This window comes from Thamnophis sirtalis, unplaced genomic scaffold (genome assembly GCF_051295495.1).
Source record: "Thamnophis sirtalis isolate CommonGarterSnake01/CBP01778 unplaced genomic scaffold, rThaSir2_p1.2 scaffold_2, whole genome shotgun sequence".
NCBI lineage: Eukaryota > Metazoa > Chordata > Lepidosauria > Squamata > Natricidae > Thamnophis > Thamnophis sirtalis.
The window spans coordinates 23,799,290-23,819,315 of record NW_028261382.1 but is presented as its reverse complement, the minus strand read 5'-3'; the positions used below and the strand labels follow the sequence as shown (position 1 = coordinate 23,819,315).

The window sequence follows — 20,026 nt, the reverse complement described above, 5'->3', positions numbered from 1 at the left end:
GCTAATAAATGACTGGATTTCTTTTGAAACTTGGCTTGAAGCTCATGAATTAATTATGGCATCTTTCGGAAACCTGACAATAATTGGGCCTGGGTAGCATTGGAGGGGGAGGAAATCATCAGGGCTGAAGACCTGGCTGGGAAAGCCCAAAGAAGGCAGCATCAAGCTACAGAATGGCCAAGGAGGCCCCCTACACATGGGCATCAACTCCCCAGAACTTGTCCTCAGCTGACTTTCCCAGGGTCAGGGTCTCTGGGCTGAGGCCCTTCCTCTCCATCGGTTGCAGCCACTGAGAATAGCTGTGCAAATTCAGCAAACACCAAATGCAGCAAATAGCATTGGTTATTTGGACCAATGACCAAGGAGTCTTTGTTTTGAAGAAAAATAATACTCTGTTCTTGCAAGAATAATTGTGTGTGCGTGAGAGAGAGAATGTGAATGTGAGTACATAAATGGATGAATCTGAGCTTGTGTTGTGGAATGGGGCTGGAGCTTCTGGTGTGCTTGATTTTCCTTTTTTTTTCCAGCCTGTACCTATTCAAGTTGGGATTAGCTCCACAGATTCAGGATCTGTATGGCAAAGTGGACTTCACAGGTAAGAGAAGCCTTTCCTTTCTGCTGCTCTGCCCAAGAGTGGGGGTGCAGCTCTTGGACCTTCTCCCCGCCTTTGCCCAGCTCTTTGCAGGGATGCCCTGGCTGTTGGCCAGACCTCAAGAGCAGGAGGATTGGCCTTGCAGAAGGAGCTCCCAGCATCTCTCTGTTTCTGCCTTCCTGCACCTGTGGGCTGCCAGTCCCAAGATGTCTCTTTCCCTTCTGTTTCAGAGGAAGAAATCAGCAACATGAGGAGCGAATTGGAGAAGTATGGCATTCAGATGCCTGCCTTTGGCAAGATTGGCGGGATTCTAGCTAATGAGCTGTCTCTGGATGAAGCAGCATGTAAGTGGAAATCAGGTTCCCTTTGTTCTCATTAGAGGCATTTCCGAATTAGAGACTGAGTTACAGACACGCTATGTATTCCTCAACAGAATCGCAGAATATTTGGCCCAAAGAAATGCAGACTTGCCCTTCTGGCCAGACCTCTGCGTGGGGCGGGAGTCCGGCTTCTGGGAATGGAGCTCTTCCCAGGCTCCTTCCTTGCCCAGAAGGAAGGCTGTGCTGCTGCTTGTGGCAATGGAGCCAAACCTTTCTCGCCTTGTCTCACCTGCAGTGCACGCAGCCGTGATCGCCATTAATGAAGCCATTGACCGTCAGATTCCCTCTGAAACCTTTTCGGCAATGAAGAACCCCAACGCCATGCTGGTGAATCTCGATGAGAGCCTGGTCCTCGTCTATCAGAGCACCCTCTATCAAGCCAAGCAGGACAAGACAGAAAATGCACGGAAGAAGGTAAAATTCTCTCAAGGGTGGAATTGTTGTGGATTCAGCCCACTGATCTTTGGGTGTTGTCACACCAGAGCCCAAGGTGTAATGACTCATGTAGCCATGGGAGCCTACATTGCTGTTTTGCGGTGACTGGAGGCAGTAGGGAACTGGATGGGGGACACCCAGGCTTCATCTGAACCCTAAGACAAAGTGGGGAGGTGGAATCTCAGGAGCCAGAGGTTTCTCACCCTTAGTTCTGTATGGGGTGACCCTGCCCCTGACAGGCCTGGTGTGCAACTTGAGGGTTCTCTTAGGCTTGTGACGCTGCTCAAATAGCAGGTGGCAGTTGTGGCTTGGAGAGCTTTGCACAGCTTTGTGTTATGTGCCAATTGCGCCCCTTTCTGTAACATGAGTCCCTGCACTCAGTCACTCATGGCCTGGTCATCTGCCATTTGGATTGTTGCAACACACTCTATGTGGGGCGACCCTTGAAGAATATTCGGAAGCTACAATTGGTTCAGAATGCAATAGGGCAGACCGTTTTGGAAGCTGCTTGAGTGGCATGTAATGTGAGCTGTGCTGGCTGCCGATCTGCTTCCAGATCCAATTCAAGATGTTGGTCATTCCCTTTAAAGTCCTCTGTGGGTCCAGGATATCCGAGGAGCTGTTTTTCCTCAGTGGATCGGCCTGTCCAACTCATGCTGGCAGAAGAGAGCTATTGAAATTTGGGCTTGGATATAATGCAAGATGTACGTGAGAGAGGAGGCCTGAAATTACCTAACCTAAAACTATATTATGATGCAGTGGCGTTATCTGTAATTAGTGACTGGACTCATTTAACTAATGATAGAATATTGAATATTGAGGGACACAACCTGGTATACGGTTGGCATGCTTATCTGTTATTCAACAAAAAATTGGATAAGAATTTTAAAAGTCATATTTTAAGAAATGCTTTACTGCGGGTCTGGAAAAAATATCAATATAAACTAAATGACAAATTACCCATGTGGGCAATTCCTAGACATGCAATTGAAAATATGAATATAGCACAAAAGCAGGATAGAACCACCTACAGACAACTTCTCACTTTGGAAAGGGGGGTTTTACAACTAAAATCTTTAGAGGTATTAAAAGAGGAGAAGGTAGTTCAAACATGGTTCCAGTATGGGCAATTACAGGCTAGGTGGAAAATAGATAAAAAAATTGGTTTTATCCAAGTTGAGGATAATCTGTTTAAACAAATAAGAGATCAAAGCTTAATGCATATAAAGAGGATATATAATGTATTAATACAGATGGATTCGGAAATAGAATTAGTTAAAGATTGTATGATAAAGTGGGCTCAAAATATTGAAGAACCAATAATGTTGGATACATGGGAAAGAATCTGGGTAAGAAATGTGAAATTTACACAAGCTCAAAACCTGAGAGAAAATTTTTATAAGATGTTCTATAGATGGCATTTAGATCCCAAAAAGCTGGCTTCTATGTATCCGAATTTACAGCCTAAATGTTGGAGATGTGGTTCTCTCGATGCTACATATTTTCATATATGGTGGTCCTGCCAAAAGGTTAAGGCATTTTGGATAAAAATATAGTGGATTATGCGAAATATCTTTAAAAGAAGGATAAAGTTTACTCCTCAGTTATTTTTACTAGGTATAAGTAGTATATAAGTAGTGGTAGAGACTAACTTGATTCTGCACCTAATAACGGCAGCAAGTGTTGGTGGCGCAATACTGGAAGAAGGAAGACTTGCCTACAACTCAAGAATGGACATTGAAAGTTACAAATTTAGCCCAGGTGGCTAAAATATCGGCATATCTTAAAGATCATTCAAATGAGAGATATAAACGAGACTGGAAAAAATGGATTGACTATATACAAAACAAATATGGGACTAAGAAATTCCAGATAGCCTATGCTTAAGATCAGGAATGATTTAAACTGTTTAAAGTTAGCGTAGCAAGAAGAAGCTAAGATCAATGTAGAGATATTATTAACCCCTTTCTTTTTTATTTCTTTTTTCTCAATATATTTTAGACTGTGTTTGTTAAAAATCTATACCGTGTACGGGCTCTGGGAAGTCGGGGGGGGAGGGAGGTGGGGTGTTGGGGGGGAGGGTGGGGGAGGGAGGGATATATACTAGGTTGGGTTAGATTTCAATGTAATGCGACTTCACATGTATATTGCTTTTCTTTAATTTCTCTGTAAAAATAGGATAAGTTAAGTACATTGACATATAGTGGAAATACACCAAGGGGAGGAGGAGTGGGATAGAAGAAAGATGGGTAGAGAGGGCGGGATAGAGGATGGGAGGGAGGGTGAGAAGGAAGGGAGGGAGTGGATCGGGAGAGAGGAGTGGTAGAGGGGGAGGGGAAGTAGGGTAGAGGGGGATGATGGAGGGAAGATAGTAAGTTGGAGGGGGGTAGAAGAAAGAGGTGTACGGAGAGTGGAAGATGTATATTGGGTTTCTATTTTTTGGGCTATTGTTGACAAGAGGAATTGCTGTGATTATTGTTTAATGTTGTATGGCTCCGGCTATGCACAGTATATATGTGAGTGGATGAAAATGAAAAAATGAAAAATAAAAACCTTTTGAAGAAAAAAAAAAAGAAAGAAATTTGGGCTTATAAATTGGTCTCTGGTTGACGTCATATTTTAATCACTTCTCATTTGTTCCTTCAAAAACTTTTGGCAGTTTATAACTTGTTTGCAAATTTAATTACCTTTAGTGATATTTTATTACGTGCCGTTATTTATTAGAAGAAGGTACTGCTGGATCTCTGTGTAGCCTCAAGGCCTTTACAAGTTCTGTCTCTGTGAGGATCCAGTGAAGGGACCATCAGCATCATCAATGTTCTGGTGGAAGGCTGTCGGCTTGAGGATATCTCTGAGTTCCTAAATGGTGCCGGTTTGCTTCTAGGTTGCCTCAGAGGATGCAGGAAGAGAGCGAGATGTGTATGAAGAGCTACTCACTCAAGCAGAGATTCAGGGCAACGTCAATCAAGTTAATAGTAAGAATTTATTCTAGTATTTCTTTTGCTGCCTTCTTGTGTGAAAGCACCCCCAAGGAGCAGCAAATTATTCCATATTCCCAGCACTACTTCACTGAAATGCTCTATTCATAATTTTCTTCCTCTTCTAAAGTTGAAATTAGAAATTTAGCTGGAAGTAAGCAGCACAGCTGGGAGATATCGGATAGTTAAATGCTTCCAGACTGCAGACTCATGCAGCTCCTGCTTTTCAAGCATCCCAGAAGTCCCTTAAGGTCTGCCTCGGTTCCTGAGCCTGGAGCTAGTGGGTCTCTGGAGCCCTTCTGGAACCCCTCTGGAGTTGTTATTACTTTTTGGAATCTGCGTGCTTTCGTCCAGGCACTTTGGTTTCATTTTTTTAAGATACTATAAGCTAACCAGGATCCTTTTGGAGTCAAGCAACTTTATTTATGTAATAAACAAAAAGTGGTGAAAAACTTATGCCTTCTGTTCTTTTTAGGCAAGATGGATATGGAAAATCAGTAGTTTGTCTCTCCAAACTTGGGGAGATGGGAAATCCCCAAAAAAGTTCTTGTGAAGTACTTCTAAACACACTTGATTGTATTAATGTTCGATATGTACCAAGGATTCCAAGTAGTTGATTATATGCTAGGATTGGCCTAATGTAAGTTTTGTGAGCAATACAGTATTTCCAGAAAAAAAACTTCATAGAAAGAAATTCATAATTTTTAGTGCTTTTTTAGCAATGCTGTTATAATGAATTTTAGAAGATAAATCATTAGAGATTAGTACACCCAGGTTCTTAATAAAATGAGGTCAGTACCACCTAGCTTATGCTTTACATTCCGGTTTTGTTTTCCTTATATGTAAAACCGAACATTTCTTAACCAAAATTTGAAGTTGCCAGTTTGAAGACCATTTAAAAATGTGGTCGATGTCATTTTGCAAAACAAGTGAATTTTCAGTAGTGTTAAATAATTTTAAATCAGCGAAGAGACACAAGAGCTTTTAAGTTATTACATAAGTCAGTATATAAATCTGGAAAAGGGGAGGTCCTTAGATGCTGTCCTGCCCACTAGGTGACCCCAGATCAGACCCTGGCCTTATTTTAACTTTCTGCAGCCTGTTAGACAAAAAAACCAGGGATCCACTTGTGTAAACATCCAGAAATAACATAAGAATTATAGCAGTTTATCATGTACTACTAAATCAGAAAACTATATAAATTACATCTACGGGTTTGTCTTGTTCAAGGCCTGTAGTCCAAATATTTTTACAATGCAAAAGTTGTAAATTGCACAACAATTTTTTTCCTGAAACCAAACTGTTTGCTGGATAATAAGATATTTTCTTCCATATGGCGAATAATCAATTGATTTATAATGAATTCCATGCCTTTGCATGTAATGCAACATAAAGTCATGGACCTGTAATTTTCAACTAAACCGGGATCATCATCTTTAAAGATTGAAATAACCATAGCTAATCACCATAAATTAGGCAAAGTTCTAGTTCGAAACTATCACACAGGCAGGGCTGATTAAATCTAGGTGGTTTTTCCAAGATGCAAGGTAAACCTCAACATTGTGGAGGCAATTTTCTGTTCAATGTTGCTTTCACGTATTGTGTATGTTAAAACCATCTTCTACAAATACTTTAGCAGTAGAATTGGCCGGATGCCTAGATCTCAACCCTGTTTGTTCCAGGCAGGCTACGTCTCTCAATATTGGCAGTTGCGACTTATCAATAATCTTCAGATTTCTTGGTGGAGGACATTTTGATGAAGGCGGAAACCTGACTGGCTTCCATGTAGATTTCCTTTTCTTTTTCTCCAGCACGTTCAGCCTTAGCTAAGATTGATCTGGCTCTGGACCAGGGAGATGCAACTGCCTTGTATAGAGTTTTGTCCTCAGCTGCCCTGGGCCTCCGTGCGCTGCATCCCGAAAACAGCGATTGGTACTTCAAGCAGCTTCTTCATGAGAAACAAGAAAAGCAAAAGGTAGGAGCTCTCGGCTGTCCTTGGGCTGCTGCTGTGGGAAAGTTCGCAATGTTGGCATGCAGACTGGGCTGTGTGCCTGATCAGTACTGGCAGTGGGTTGACTGCAGTGGTGCCCGCAATAGGGCACTATAATAATTTTTTTCTGAGATGCCTCTGCACTGATAGCACCAGAAAAAGTCCCTGCTTCCTCTTAAGCAGATTTCTTTTCTTATGGGAGAAAAGGAAACGGGAGTAGTTACGAAATACTGAAGGGCTGAAGATGCTGTTTCTCTCTTTGTTCACAGCTTCTCATTTTGTTCTGATTTAGAGGCATTTTAGGCAGAGCCCCCTTAACCTGACAAAGTCAGTCAAGAAATTTTTCTTTTTCAGGATGGCAGAGATGGAGCTCTGCAAAAGGAGGAGTTGCAGGCTGGCATCAATCAGGCCAACGCTGCAGCACAGCAGTACCAGCAGAGTAAGTCCTTTAGGCCTAACTCAACATTAAGGGATAGAACAAGGGAGATTCATTTGGGCCCAGAAGGAGCTGGGCCGCTTTTGTCATTCGCCTGGACAGGGAGGAGTTATTTTTCAAGTATGTTAGGGCTAATTTAGAGCCTGCTTACATTTTCCCCTTCAAAATATTGGGAAATCAGGTGAGTAGTGGTGTTGGAAGGCATTCTGATTCCCATAAAATAATTTTAGTTTTTAATTTTAAATTATTAAAAATAATTTAATTAATGGTATTGGGGAAGGGAATAATATTGTACTGGAGGAGTCTTGTTCTCACCATCTTCTGTGCATGCTGGTGGCTGATGTTTGGATTTGGTCAAGGCCAACTGTTTCGCATACCAACTTGATGAGGCTGTTTGAAGATGCACCCCACGTGACACCTTAGGGAGTTGCAGATTGGACACTGGCTTGAATTGGGGGAGGGTGCTGGGTAAACGTTTGATATGTTCCTACCTTTCTGACTCAGATCTTGCTTTCACTTAATATCTAGTAAAAGTACTTTATCTCTATTAACATGGAGTTGAGGTTTTTTTTTTCTTGGATATTGTGCTTTTTTATTGTGATATTTTTCTTGGATTTGTGCCTGAGGCACAAACCACCTTTAAAGCTTTCTGTTGCATCCCCCCCAAGTGGGCAAATATCGACCATTCTTCAGCTGTGCAGAGCTGGATAAAGCAGTTGAAGGTGGTGGCTTCTCAACTGCAGACAATCTGAGAGAAGATGGGCTATTTTGACCCATTTCATGCTACAGGGTTGCAAAACTAGGTATGAATCCACTGTTTCCAGGTCCATGCCTGTTCTGGACTAAGGCGCTTGCAGGGAGGAGGTGAATTATTTCCCTGGATAGTTCAGTGAGATGCAGGTCACATTTATAAATGCTAGCCAGAGAAAAGAACAAGAAGAAATGAAAAGTGCTTCCATTGGTGGAACCTATAGAAACAAAAATGAAGATGATCAAATAGGAATCTGCAATTGAGACCTGCAGTCTATGTTTATCTTACTACTGGAAAACAATATGATAAATATTTGCAACATGTCCAAAGCAGTCCTTGAAGAAAACATTGTAAATTTAGAGCATCAAAAGGCTTTTCTTCATGGCCTGATGAGAAAGAGCATTCAGAGTTCAGAGTCAGTTTATTGTCAGCCTGGAAGCCATCTTTTGCATTGGACCTTTAGGCCTGCCACACTTAATGCTGTAAGTAGCATTATGTAAGAGAAGGAAAAAACATCAGAAAGAAGAGCAAGCCCAGCGGATGAGACTAATCACCAGAAGCAAGAGATGGAGAAGATAATCTCTAGTGGTGGAGTTCAGATATAGCTTTCAAGGCCTTGCAGATGAGGTGGGCTCCAAGTATTTGAGGGATACTGCAGAACAGAAAACAGGACCAAGACAGGCAGGATGCAAGTGTTCCTTAAAAGAAGGCAAGGGACACTTGCATATGACTTGGTGATTCTGCTGCAAAGAATTCAAACACATGCATGCCAACTATACTTGTTACCTTGTGGTGAGTTATTTGCCAAAAGGGAAATAACTCATTCTCCTATGCGCTGCTTGGGGAATCCAAGCATGGGTTAACTTTGTCCATTAGCCTAGAGACTGAGTTACGTAATTGTTGACCATGCCTCCTCTGACTGGATGGGTCAGTTTTTTAACTCAGTCCAGCCTGAAGAGACGTATATCAATTTTCTCTAGACTAATTGACAAAATTCTCATCTATTTTCTGGTTTCATCGATTGTTAGCAACGGATTGGACACATTATTACGAGGCAGAAGGGAGAGGCAGCAGTTTGCTGTTAGCCCAGACCCCTTTCGCTGTTGGTGATATTCTTCGGGATTCGGGGGCTACGAGGTCCTCCGGCGCCATTGCACACTAAGAGCAGCAGCTGCGGTGATTAGTTTGGGATCGGTTTGCCGTTCCCTCCCCTTCCTGCTTCTGACTGTGCGCTCCTTGGGCCGATTTACCGCCCCGTGCCGCTTTGCCTTAGGAGCAACCCGCCCTGCGCGGTGCGGTCTATCTCCTGGTGATTTAATTGCTTACTGCTCGCCCGCCAGAGGCGCCGCTGATTCCCACCAAGGCACTCGCGGTGCCGGAGAGCTCTGGGGCAGTGCCGTCAGTAGCTTGGCATGCCATAATTGCGGTCACCATTTTGGGCCGTTTCTTTGCGCACGCCCAGGAGCGACCGGAAGGGGTGTGTTGAGCATTTTCGCGCCCAAGTAAGGACGCTGTGTCAATGGCTCCTCCTATTTCCCTCACGTTTGGCTTGGCTAGCTTAGTGAGGAGGTCGGTCCAGCGCAGCTCTTCTCGCTCCATGGGGTGTTTTTTTCGAGGCGGTGCGATTTCATTGGTGCTTTAAACACCTTTGAGGCAGTAAGATTGAGCCCTTTCAAATAGTTTCACTCATAATGGCTGATCAGTCCATCTCTGGAGATACTGTGGAGCCTGTAACCGATCCCTAGCCCTTTGTTCAGGCAGCTCCGGATAGAGCCCATAAGCGAAAAATAAATCCAAGAAAGGGGCTAAGGCCCCGGGGAGGGGGGGGGCTGGAATTTCACCTCTGGTGCTAATCCCGCAACGGATTTCTCGCGTGCGCCCTACAGAGCACCAAGGTTGGTCCCCTGATATTCCATTGCCCCAGGCATCTACTTCTGAGGAGGGGGTATTGGGGCCCCAATCCCCCCCGGTTCTGTCAGAAGCGAGCGTAGCCTCGGCCCACACAATCACACGTGCAGGGCCCTCTGCTACATTTACTCCTACTGCTGCAGGCCTCAGGCCCGTGGAAGGCCAAGATCTGGGCCTTCCCCCAGATCTCTACCAGATGATCTCTGCAGCTATTTCCAGGGGCGTGGATGCAGAGTTGCATCACAGAGCCCAGGCTCCCAGGACCACTGGTCCCCAGAATTGTCCTAATCCCCAGGCCATGCAGGTGGATTTGCCAGATCCTCAGACAGACCCACCTTCACCTCTCCCCTCAGTCTATAGTGAGGATTCGGCCTTAGTGGAGGAAGGTGAGGTAGCAGACATGGATTTCTCTGATGATGAAGGGTTGGCTCAGGACTAGCCTAATTCTTCTGGATTATTTCGCCCCACACTGTTTAAGTCTTTATTTTATGAGGCGAAGACCACCACTAACATGGGTGGGGCAGCCACACACGCTAGCACAGCAGTTGGGTTGGATGGAACTGAGTGCCTTTTTGCTGAACAGGTTTCAGAGCAGGAGGTTATTACCTCCCCCAAACTTTTTCTTGACCTTGTTCAAAAGCAGTGGGCTCAGCCGACTGCGGTTACCCCACCTAGCAATGGGGATAAGAAATTGTACACTTCCACTCCAGAATTAGAGGGTATTCTGCAATTTCCTATAGTGGATCCACCTGTTGCCACCCTAGCCTCACCAGCTTTGATCCCATCCCGACGCCTGGGCCCTTCAGATCGTGAGGCTGGGCCTCACTCTAGAATTTCTCTCCATCCCTCTGAGGCGGTTCATCAAGTGTCCTGTACCCAGGTGTCAGGTGAAAAGGCGTCTAATGGACACCGAAATACAACACCTTCTTTTCATCAACGCCATAGAGCAGGTTCCAAAGGGACAGGAAGGGCTAGGCTTTTATTCCATCTCATTCCTAGTGTTCAAGAGCTCAGGGGGATGGCGGGCCATCCTAGATTTGAAAAGGCTCAATCTGTACATCAAGTATCAAAGGTTCAAGATGCAATCTTCAAAAGCATCTTGGCATCCATCCACCAGGACGACATGATGACATCAGTCGACATCAAGGAGGCGTACCTCCACGTGCCCATCCATCCAGCACACCGGAGGTTTCTACGCTTTCATTTTGCTGGATGCCATTTCCAGTACCGGGCCTTGCCCTTCGGCCTCTCATCTGCCCCTCGAACATTTACCAAGCTCCTGGCGGTCATAGCGGCATCGCTTCACTCAGTTCCCATACGGGTGAATTGTTACCTAGATGACATATTGATCTTGTCCCCATCACGGAACCAGGCCCTCCAGGATCTGCATTTTACAATAGACACATTTACAGAAACACGGATTCGTTCTGAACCTTCCCAAGAACCACCTGCAGCCGACCATGTCATTGCTCCACCTGGGGACCATCATCAATTCCATGACATGCGAGGTGTCCCTGTCTCAGGAAAGACGACAGAGCATCCAGCACCTGGTGAGTCAAGTATTATCTCAGAGACTCTTCCCACTGGCAACACTCTCCCAACTGCTCGGGAAAATGATTTCCTGTATAGACATTGTCCCTTGGGCCCAGTTCCATGCTCGCCCACTTCAATGGTTCTTGCTTCCCTTCCAGAGGGCCCACACCAGCCACTCTCAGATCAAGGTTCGGCTCCCGCCCAAACCACTCAGGTCCCTCTGGTGGTGGACATCCTCCAAACTTCTCAAGGGGAGTCCATTCAAGGAACAGGACCGCATGCAAATTACAACAGATGCCAGCCTCTTTGGGTGGGGGGCCCATGCCCTGGACTGAGTCACACAGGGCTGCTGGTCGGATCAAGAGCTGAGAAACAGCATCAATTGGCTGGAGTTCCGAGCCATCCGTCTAGCCCTTCAAGAATTCCGGGACGTTGTATCAAACAAACACATAATGGTCCTGACCGACAATGTGGCCTGCAAGGCCCATATCAACCGCCAAGGGGGCACCCACTCCAGGCTCCTGATGTTGGAGGCGGAGAAACTACATCACTGGGCGGAGAGCAGACTGTTGTCGATTCGGGCAGAGCACATCTTGGGCGTTTCCAACACACAGGCAGACTGGCTGAGCACGGCCACCGTGGACCAAGCAGAGTGGCGTCTCCACCCCGCCCTCTTCCAGGAGCTCTCTCGCTGGTTCGGCCAACCCGAGGTGGACCTGTTTGCACAGCCTCACAACTCGCAACTACCACGATTCTACACCAGGTACCAGACGCCCGGGGCGGAGGGCGTGGATGCCCTCCGCAGTCCGTGGCCGGCGGCCTTCTTTACGTCTTCCCACCTCTCCCGATCCTCCCGCTGGTCATTCAAAAGATACTGACGGAGCAGGCGGAAGTCCTATTGGTTGCCCCAATGTGGTCCCGGCGCCCCTGGTACAGAGACCTCGTGCATCTCTCGGTCTCATGCCCATGGAGGATCCCAGACAACCAGATCCAGCTCACCCAGGGAGCTCTCATCCACCCGAACCCCCAGCTGCTGCAGTTGCCGTGTGGCACATGAGCAGGCTATTCTAACCGGACTGCACTACTCAAGTAAGGTAATTGAAACTATTCAAGCGGCCCGTTGTCCTTCCACGACTCGTATATACGAGGCCACCTGGCAGGCCTTCTGCAGGTGGTGCCGCCACACCGGTACTGACCCTATCAAGGCCTCGGTGCCCCAAGTATTGGACTTTTTGCAGACGGGACTTGACAAGGGCTTAGCATCCAACACACTTCGCCGGCAGGTCGCGGCCTTGTCCACGTGATTGGGGGCGGCCATGGCCATCCATTGTCTCAACACTCACGGGTCAAATCTTTTCTAAAGGGTGCAGCTAACCTCAGACTGTGCACCGTTACCCTACTTGGGACGACTCTGGTCCTCAGGGCTCTCACAACTTCTCCATTTGAGCCCATTCAATCCATCAGCCACAGTTACTAACGCTTAAGACAGTGTTTTTGGTAGGTATCACATCGGCCAGGAGGGTGTCTGAGCTGGCGGTGCTTTCAGTTCGCGTGGACCTCTGCATATTTCATCCCAACAGAGTCGTCCTTCGCTTGGACCCGGCCTTCCTTCCAAAGATCAACACCTTGTTCCACAGGGCTCTGGAGCTCATCCTCCCAGATTTCTGCCCCCGCCCTTCCCATCCGCAGGAACGCCAGTGGCATCACCTGGATGTGTGCAGGACTCTTCGGCGCTATGTGAAGCGCACTGCGTCATTCAGAAGGTCGGAGGCACTTTTTGTATCCTTCCAGTCATCATCCATGGGACAGAAAGTGTCTTCCCACACCATTGGCCGATGGCTTAAGGCATGCATTGCTCTTGCTTATGACTGCCATTCCTGATCGGTCCCTAGGAGCATCACTCCTCATTCTACCAGGAGTGCGGCCACCACAGCAGCCTGGGCTACGCAAGCCTCAGTGGAGGAGATTTGCAGAGCGGCCACCTGGTCGTCGCCATCACCCTTTATTAGACATTACAAGGTTGACATGTATGCCTCAGCTGAGGCCTCCTTTGGGCAGCGAGTGTTGCAGAGGGTGCTCTCTTCTCCGGAGGGTCATGACCTCCCTAGCTCCCGCCCTGGAACTTAATTGCTTTGGCATGTCCCATACTTGGATTCCCCAAGCAGTGCACAGGAGAACGACCGTTGACTTACCTGAACGGTCATTCTATGTGCGCTGCGAGGGGAATCCAAACCCGCCCGCAGTTTCAGCTGGTCCGGGCATTCTCAATGATTCTGACTCGTTGACTTGACTTATTCTGACTCAATGACTTGATTTTCTCTGGACATGACTTATTGATACCTCTCATTGGCTACGGCTATCAGTGACATTGTTACACATCTTCTATTGGCTGACCTTTGTACAAAACTGACCCATCCAGTCAGAGGAGGCGTGGTCAACAATTACGTAACTCAGTCTCTAGGCTAATGGACAAAGTTAACCCATGCTTGGATTCCCCTCACAGCGCAGATAGAAGGACCGTTCAGGTAAGTCAATGGTCGCTTCATTCAAAACTGACCAACTCCAGTGACAATTATGCTGCCCTACCTATAGAAATAGCACAGCGATCAATGGCTACAACTGAATCACCGTGGACTTTGCAGATGTTGGAATGAAGCTCCAGCCTCTGGGAGCTTGATTGGTACACTCATCCATTTTTCTAATCAACACAAGAGGACCTGAAGAGGAAAGGATTCTACTGGGCTGCACCTTATATCATATACCATAGGTACTTTCTTTCAAAAGGCAACTGGACTTCCTTGGTTTTTTCTTTGAAAACATTTCACTTCTCATTCAAGAAGCTTCTTCAGTTCTCACTGAATGATGGGGAATGGAAGGATTTATACTCTCTGCAACCATCTGGTAGTTAGCACTCTGAAGGTCAATCTTACAGCTCCACTCCTTCAGAGTGTAACAGCCAGATTGTCTGCTGAGGAACTTACAGTGTCCTTCCATTCCCCACCATTCAGCCGAGCTGAAGAAGCTTCTGAAAAGATCCTGTGGGGCAACCATGACCTGGATCATTGAGAACGTTCATAGACACTTATGTATTTGTGACAGATGGTCACATAAATCAGTCTGATAAGCTGGAAGCTAACAATTCTCAGGCTGACAGAATTGTTTCCATCTTCCAAGGCCAGGAAGACACCAGCTAAATGTTTCTTAGTTTGAAAGAACAAGACGTAGATCTCTGGAATTTAAATCTGAGGCTGACATTTAGAGAGAGCTCGAGTCCTGGATTCTGCCTAAGACACTTCCAATAGTTAAGACTTTTTTGTCAGAAATAAAACAATTTATCTAATTGCATTGAGTCTATGGAGCTTTTGCTATATACCGATTCAAGATATAGCAGACCGCAAATTCATTAGGAGATGAAAATTCCACAGGTGAATAAATACCTGATCCTTCTAAGCAGTTGTTGGTTGGGTTTGTGACGTCTGTTTCCTGACACAGGCTACCTACACATAGGCAGCTGCTGAGCCTTTTAAGAAGATAGCTCAATCTTCAAAACAGAGAAAGGCTATAAAAGTCTTAAGCTCTTCAGTTAGTAATTTCCATGGGATAAACACTGGGAAAGCCACGTCCACTCTCAGCCCGAGCTCCCTCACAGGCTTATTGTTATGGGGGGAAATATATATATAAACCCCAAAGGAAAGACTGCATGTCTACTACCTTCAGCCAGGAATTGAGTAACAACTTTTTTTTACTTGCAGCAGCCTTTTGAATTAATGTTATGTTTCAAGTGCAACATTTGTGTGTGTGTCATGAGAAAGACCTCATGACACTCTTCTTTATTTCCGCCCCTTGATAAATCAAAGGTGAATATTGTTGACCACTAATTTAAACCATTTTTGTTTGCCAACAGTTAAGCAATCAGAAGTTAAGACAATGTCTATTTATTTCAGGAGTGATTTAATTCATAAATTCAGCTTGTTGTTATGACAACCACCCATCTTGAGGAAAGCTTTTCTAGCATTCAATTGGAATCTGAGTTCCTGCAACTGAAATCCTTGTTTTCCTGCTTCTCTAGAATGAGAGGAGAACAAATTGTTACCACCTGATTCCTTTCAAAGTGTGAAAATTCAGATGTTTGACAGCTGACTCATATTTATGATGGTTGCTGTGTCCTGGGGTCATGTGATCCCCTTTTATGACCTTCTCACAAGCACAAGCAAGGGGGAAGCCTGATTCCCTTAACAACATCTTCCTAACCTAACAATTGCCGTGATTCATTTTTCACAACAAATATGGCAAGAAAGGTGGTTAAATGGGGCAAAATTCCTTTAACATACGTCTCAATCAGCCACAGAAAGTTTGGGCTCAATTATGGTCATAAGTTGAGGACTACCTGTATCTGCTGCTGCTGCTGCTAGATCCAGAACTTTATGAGCATGGCTTTCTAGTTGTTTGCAATAAATCTATTTACAATTTAGATTTACAATAAATAAATAAATTGTAAATAGAGGTATTGTTTTCAGGATAGAAATGTTGGATCCTGCTACTTTATGCTCTGCTCCCTGCTTGTCTAGGAGTATGGGTTGTGTAAGCCTGGAGCAGCGTGAACCAGGGCAGGGATATTTTCTGCTCCTGAGGCTGGGTCTCTCTCTTTTGTCCCATCAGAGCTGGCAGCAGTGGAACAGATCAACGTGGCCATCCGTAATGGCCTTTCTGAGAAAACCGTTATGGAGTTGATGAATCCCGAGGCCCAGCTGCCTCCAGTTTATCCTTTTGCTGCTGAGTTGTACCAGAAAGAACTGGCCACCCTGCAACAACAGAGTCCAGATGTAAGTAAATGGCTCATGCTCTGAAGTTCCCCCGTCAACTGTCCTTAAATGCATAGAACAACCATTGTACATTTTTGGATAGAGGAGGTGCATGTTTTCATCCAAGTTTATCTGGTGTGACCACATGATGAGAAGCCATCCTGAATGCAGTTCTAAGTTGCAATAATAAATAGGTGTTCCCAACAGTCCTGGGAAAGAAACTGTTCCATTAGTCATCTGTCCAATGGACTCCTTCATTCTCTGGAGTTGGTTCATAGATGGAGTTTTAATTGAAGAAGTTTCTGGGAAAACCAGCCTGCATTTGGCTTTGTTTGCCTCGAAGATTTATTTGTCCACAACACATGGGCCTGTTGCAAAATGCTTGAGATTTTCTCAGTTTCTTTACTCCTTGTGTCACCCAGCAGCCTATCTTGTGAATTTCTTTCAGAATATTGCTTTCCCCTCAATTTTTAGAGGGAAATGTTTTTAAAACATGAGGATTAGTCACTGGCATTAGTCAAAGATTCTTCTTTTTTCTTCCAAAATGAGGGTTCAAGGGTTTGGCTTTCTCTGGTTTTCACTCCATCTGGGCTGCCTGCAGAGATGATCTTTGAGTTTTTTTTAAATCTGGAGCTCATATTAGGCAGGAAGGTTGGGATGGCAGATGGGGAGCCATCGCTACATTTGGTAGTGGATTTCCTGCCTCGGGTCAAAAGCTTTTACTGGTAAGCTCCTGAAAGGGGTGAAGGTTCAGAGAAATCCTCCCTGCAGAAAGGTGAGACATCTTAAGGTTGAGGATACTTTGGCAGCAACACTTTAGCCATTTAATAAGCAGATAGAAAAAAGAAGCCTCGGTGGTTGGCTGCCTGTATTTCCAGGGACTCCTGCAAAAGTCTCTTCCTGGGACTTTGAGACGTGGTCAACCAGGGAGCAGTAGTTGGCCTGCTGGAGACACACCAGAGGTGGGTTGCTGCTGGTTCGGCCGAACTGGTAGTGGAATTCAGGCCTGGGTTGCAGAACCAGCAGCGACCCAGTCCTGCCATGCCCCCAAAGCGGTTCCCTCGCTGCTGCTTGGCCGCCGCCATTTTGGATTTTAGTGACGTTGTTGTTCTGCATGTGGGCAGAACAATTTACATTGAAATGTGCACGCATGCACGTTGCACGCAGGTTATGAACTGGCAGTAACACCAGCAGCAACCCACCCCTGAGACACACCTTCCCCCTTTGCTCAATGGGGCCAGAATCGCTGGGTGGGGGGAGAGGCTTCAACATCCCTTCCCAGTAATTGAATGTTTTGCCTTTGCCCTCCTCCCACCTCTTTCACCCTCACTGCCACTGTTGGAGATGGGAACAAAAGGAAGCTGCAAAGCCCCAAAGCCTGCAGACTCCCCAGAGCAAGCATGGGCAAGCATTGCTCTTACAATATCTTGACCACTGTTCCCTCTAAGGTGCGCGGGTGAGCAGCCGCGCATGTGGCAACAAAACACCGCGCAGCAGTTTCCAACTGCCGCCCAGTGGTTTTTGTGAGACGCTTTCCACGATAATAGGAGGGGAGAGCCAGCCTGGAGACAGCAATCACGGCAGGAAGTAGCTGAGAGAAGGAGTGTGGGGGTTGGGAGAAGGCATGGGACCGGCTCCCAGCAGCGGCTGCTCGGATTTGCCATTTGAGAGAGAGAGAGGAAGGGAGGGAGGAGGAGGAGGAGGAGGGGAGGGAGGGAGGGAGAGCGTGAGCTTCCGCTTTCGATCTGCCGCCCAAAGACTGAACGGAGAAGCAAAGAGGCAGGAGAGACAAAGCAGGAGAGATGAAGTGAGAGCCAATCCGGGTCATTCCTTCCAAGAGGCAACTTTCCCATCGAATGACTCGCTGCCCTAGACTCGAGGAGACCCTCTGCAGTCCCTCTCATCCGTCCGGGATGCCAGCAAGAGTGTTGGGCTGAAGGAAGGAGGGATTCTCTCTCTCTCTCCCTCTCCCTCTCTTTAAGAGAGTGAGAGAGTGAGTTAGTTAGTTGGTGGGCAGACTTAGCACTTTGTTAAGTTTGTTTCTCTGTGTGTTGTGTATATATACATATCTCAATGGGTGCAATTGTGCAAGCATTTTTTTCCTCTTTAAAAGAATTTTTGGATTTCTCCTCACCAAACCTTTAAGACTGAAAGAGTTAGAGTTGAAATATAAAGAGATTGTCAATCGCCATACTGTTAGATTGATAGGCAATTATGGACTATCTTGATTATATCCTCCTTAGAAAGAATATGCTACTTTATGGTTGAGAAAAAGATCAAACTTCATTCCATGGAAACCCAACAAAGTTCATAGGGAGCGTTTCTTTCTATGATGGGCTTTTTGGGTCAACGTGAATATCAGTTATCAAAAATGTAGGTAGAAAATTAAGCAGGCAATACAAAAAGGGAAGCCAACTTTCTGAATCTGTTTCTTTGCACTTAGTGACTTATAAATAGACTAATGTTCTGAAAACCTGACCTAAATTACTATATATTTTAAATAGCTGTAAAGCTATGCTGAAAAAGTTGTTCTCATGGTATTGTGATAAATTCAATAAAAAGAATGGAATTCTTGATGAATTTAAGGAGAAATGAGAGTATTGGATAGTAAATGGACAAATAAAATTACCAATCAAAGAGAATATTTGCACCTCAGGGTTGAAATGAGATGTTCTCTCTTACTCTTTCCTCTTCCTCTCTTCTCTCTGTCTCTCTCATCATCTTTCTCCTTGTCTCTCTTCCCTTTCTCTCTCCCTCTTTTCCATTCTTCTGTCATTTTCTCCTTCTCCCTTCTCTCTCCTCTTTGTCTCTTTCTGTCTCTTTCACCCTCTTTCTCTTTGTCTCTCTTTCTCTCTCCTTCTTTCCCACTCTTCTGTCACTTTCTCTGTCCTTCTCTGTCTCTTTCTGTCTCTCTTCCCTCTTTTTTTCTTCCTCTCTCCCACTCTTTTATCACTTTTTCTCTACTGCCCAACCTGTCCCCATACTTATCTTCGATTGATCATGTTTGCAATAATTTACCTTCTTTCCTAAATAGGCGCAGTTCCCTTACTGGATCCCTCGCTCACTCAAACACACACACTCACGCACAAAACCATTTTTCTCCATTCCAATTTGGATCCTATAAATCAATTGCTCTGTGAAACATCTGTGAAAAAAAATCAGGTGCTCAGGCATGAAAATGTGCTGCTCAAATACTATACTTTTCCGCACACACTGAAAAAAAATTAGGGGGAACATTGATCTTGACTGTAATCCAGGCACAGCTGCCATTATGGACAGCTGATGGTCACTGAGCAGCAGGAGAATGGGACAGAAACCGGGAACCCTACTTCAGATTCAGTGTGCTTGCCCCCCCCAGCCCCCAAATAATGAAGTTTTAGCCTTCCTTTTCTGGTAATTGCAGGTGTCCATTCCGCCTGTCCTCTGGGAGAATTCTGTAGCTGTTCCTGGAGAGACATCTCTGAGATTCTGCTGCCAGTCCCTGTTCGGAGAAGGCCCCCTGCCAGGCCAGAGGGGCTAAGGACTTCTTAGCAGGAAGCCAGTTGGGAGGAGAAAGGAGGGAAGAGGGGTCTGCAGCACAGCCTTCAAGGGCTGTAGATGTGTCAGGATTGTCCACTTAATGTTTCTTCTCCTCATTTATTCTCTCATAAAAAAGGGAACTAAAATTAACAAAAGAGTTGCTGAACCGATCTAATGTGAAAGAGAATTCTATTTACTAAACTGCAACGAGGATGGCCCTTAAATGTCCTCTCTGTTTTCAGGATAAACTCACACACCCAGAGCTGTCGGTAGCTGTGGAAATGCTCTCCTCAGTGGCCCTGATCAACCGAGCCCTGGACTCAGGGGACAAGAGCATGGTTTGGAAGCAGCTGAGCAGTTCTGTGATAGGCCTAACCAATGTCGAGGATGAAAACTCCCAGAGGTCAGTTCTGCTGGGTGACCATATTATCACCCCGGAGAGGGTCGCTGTCATGGCTCCTTCACTTAATAACCAAGAAACCAAGGTTTTGCAAGGGGGGGGGGATTTTTCGCTCTCACATTCCTCTTGGTAATTCAGCCTGGCCGTTTCATACCAGGGCTGCAATCTACGGGGAGGTCTCCAATTCACACAATGCTGGTAAATCTCTTTGTTTAACCCATCAGTGAAATGGTCTAACAATGCTTCTTCAGACTATCCCCTCATAAAAGCTGACAGCTCCCGAAATTCTTGTACATAATCAG

The 20,026-nt window shown here is 45.7% G+C and overlaps 1 protein-coding gene across 1 annotated transcript in view; it reads left to right on the top strand.

Moving 5' to 3' along the window:
* The window catches only part of IQGAP1 (IQ motif containing GTPase activating protein 1), a 122,427-nt gene that overhangs the window by 38,510 nt on the left and 63,891 nt on the right, over positions 1-20,026 (top strand). Inside the window, exons 6-13 of the mRNA XM_087704445.1 lie at positions 528-595; positions 823-936; positions 1,208-1,386; positions 4,292-4,382; positions 6,197-6,360; positions 6,730-6,814; positions 15,663-15,826; positions 19,567-19,727. Coding sequence (XP_087560571.1) covers positions 528-595; positions 823-936; positions 1,208-1,386; positions 4,292-4,382; positions 6,197-6,360; positions 6,730-6,814; positions 15,663-15,826; positions 19,567-19,727 — 1,026 coding nt within the window. The remainder of the gene's footprint in view (positions 1-527; positions 596-822; positions 937-1,207; positions 1,387-4,291; positions 4,383-6,196; positions 6,361-6,729; positions 6,815-15,662; positions 15,827-19,566; positions 19,728-20,026) is intronic.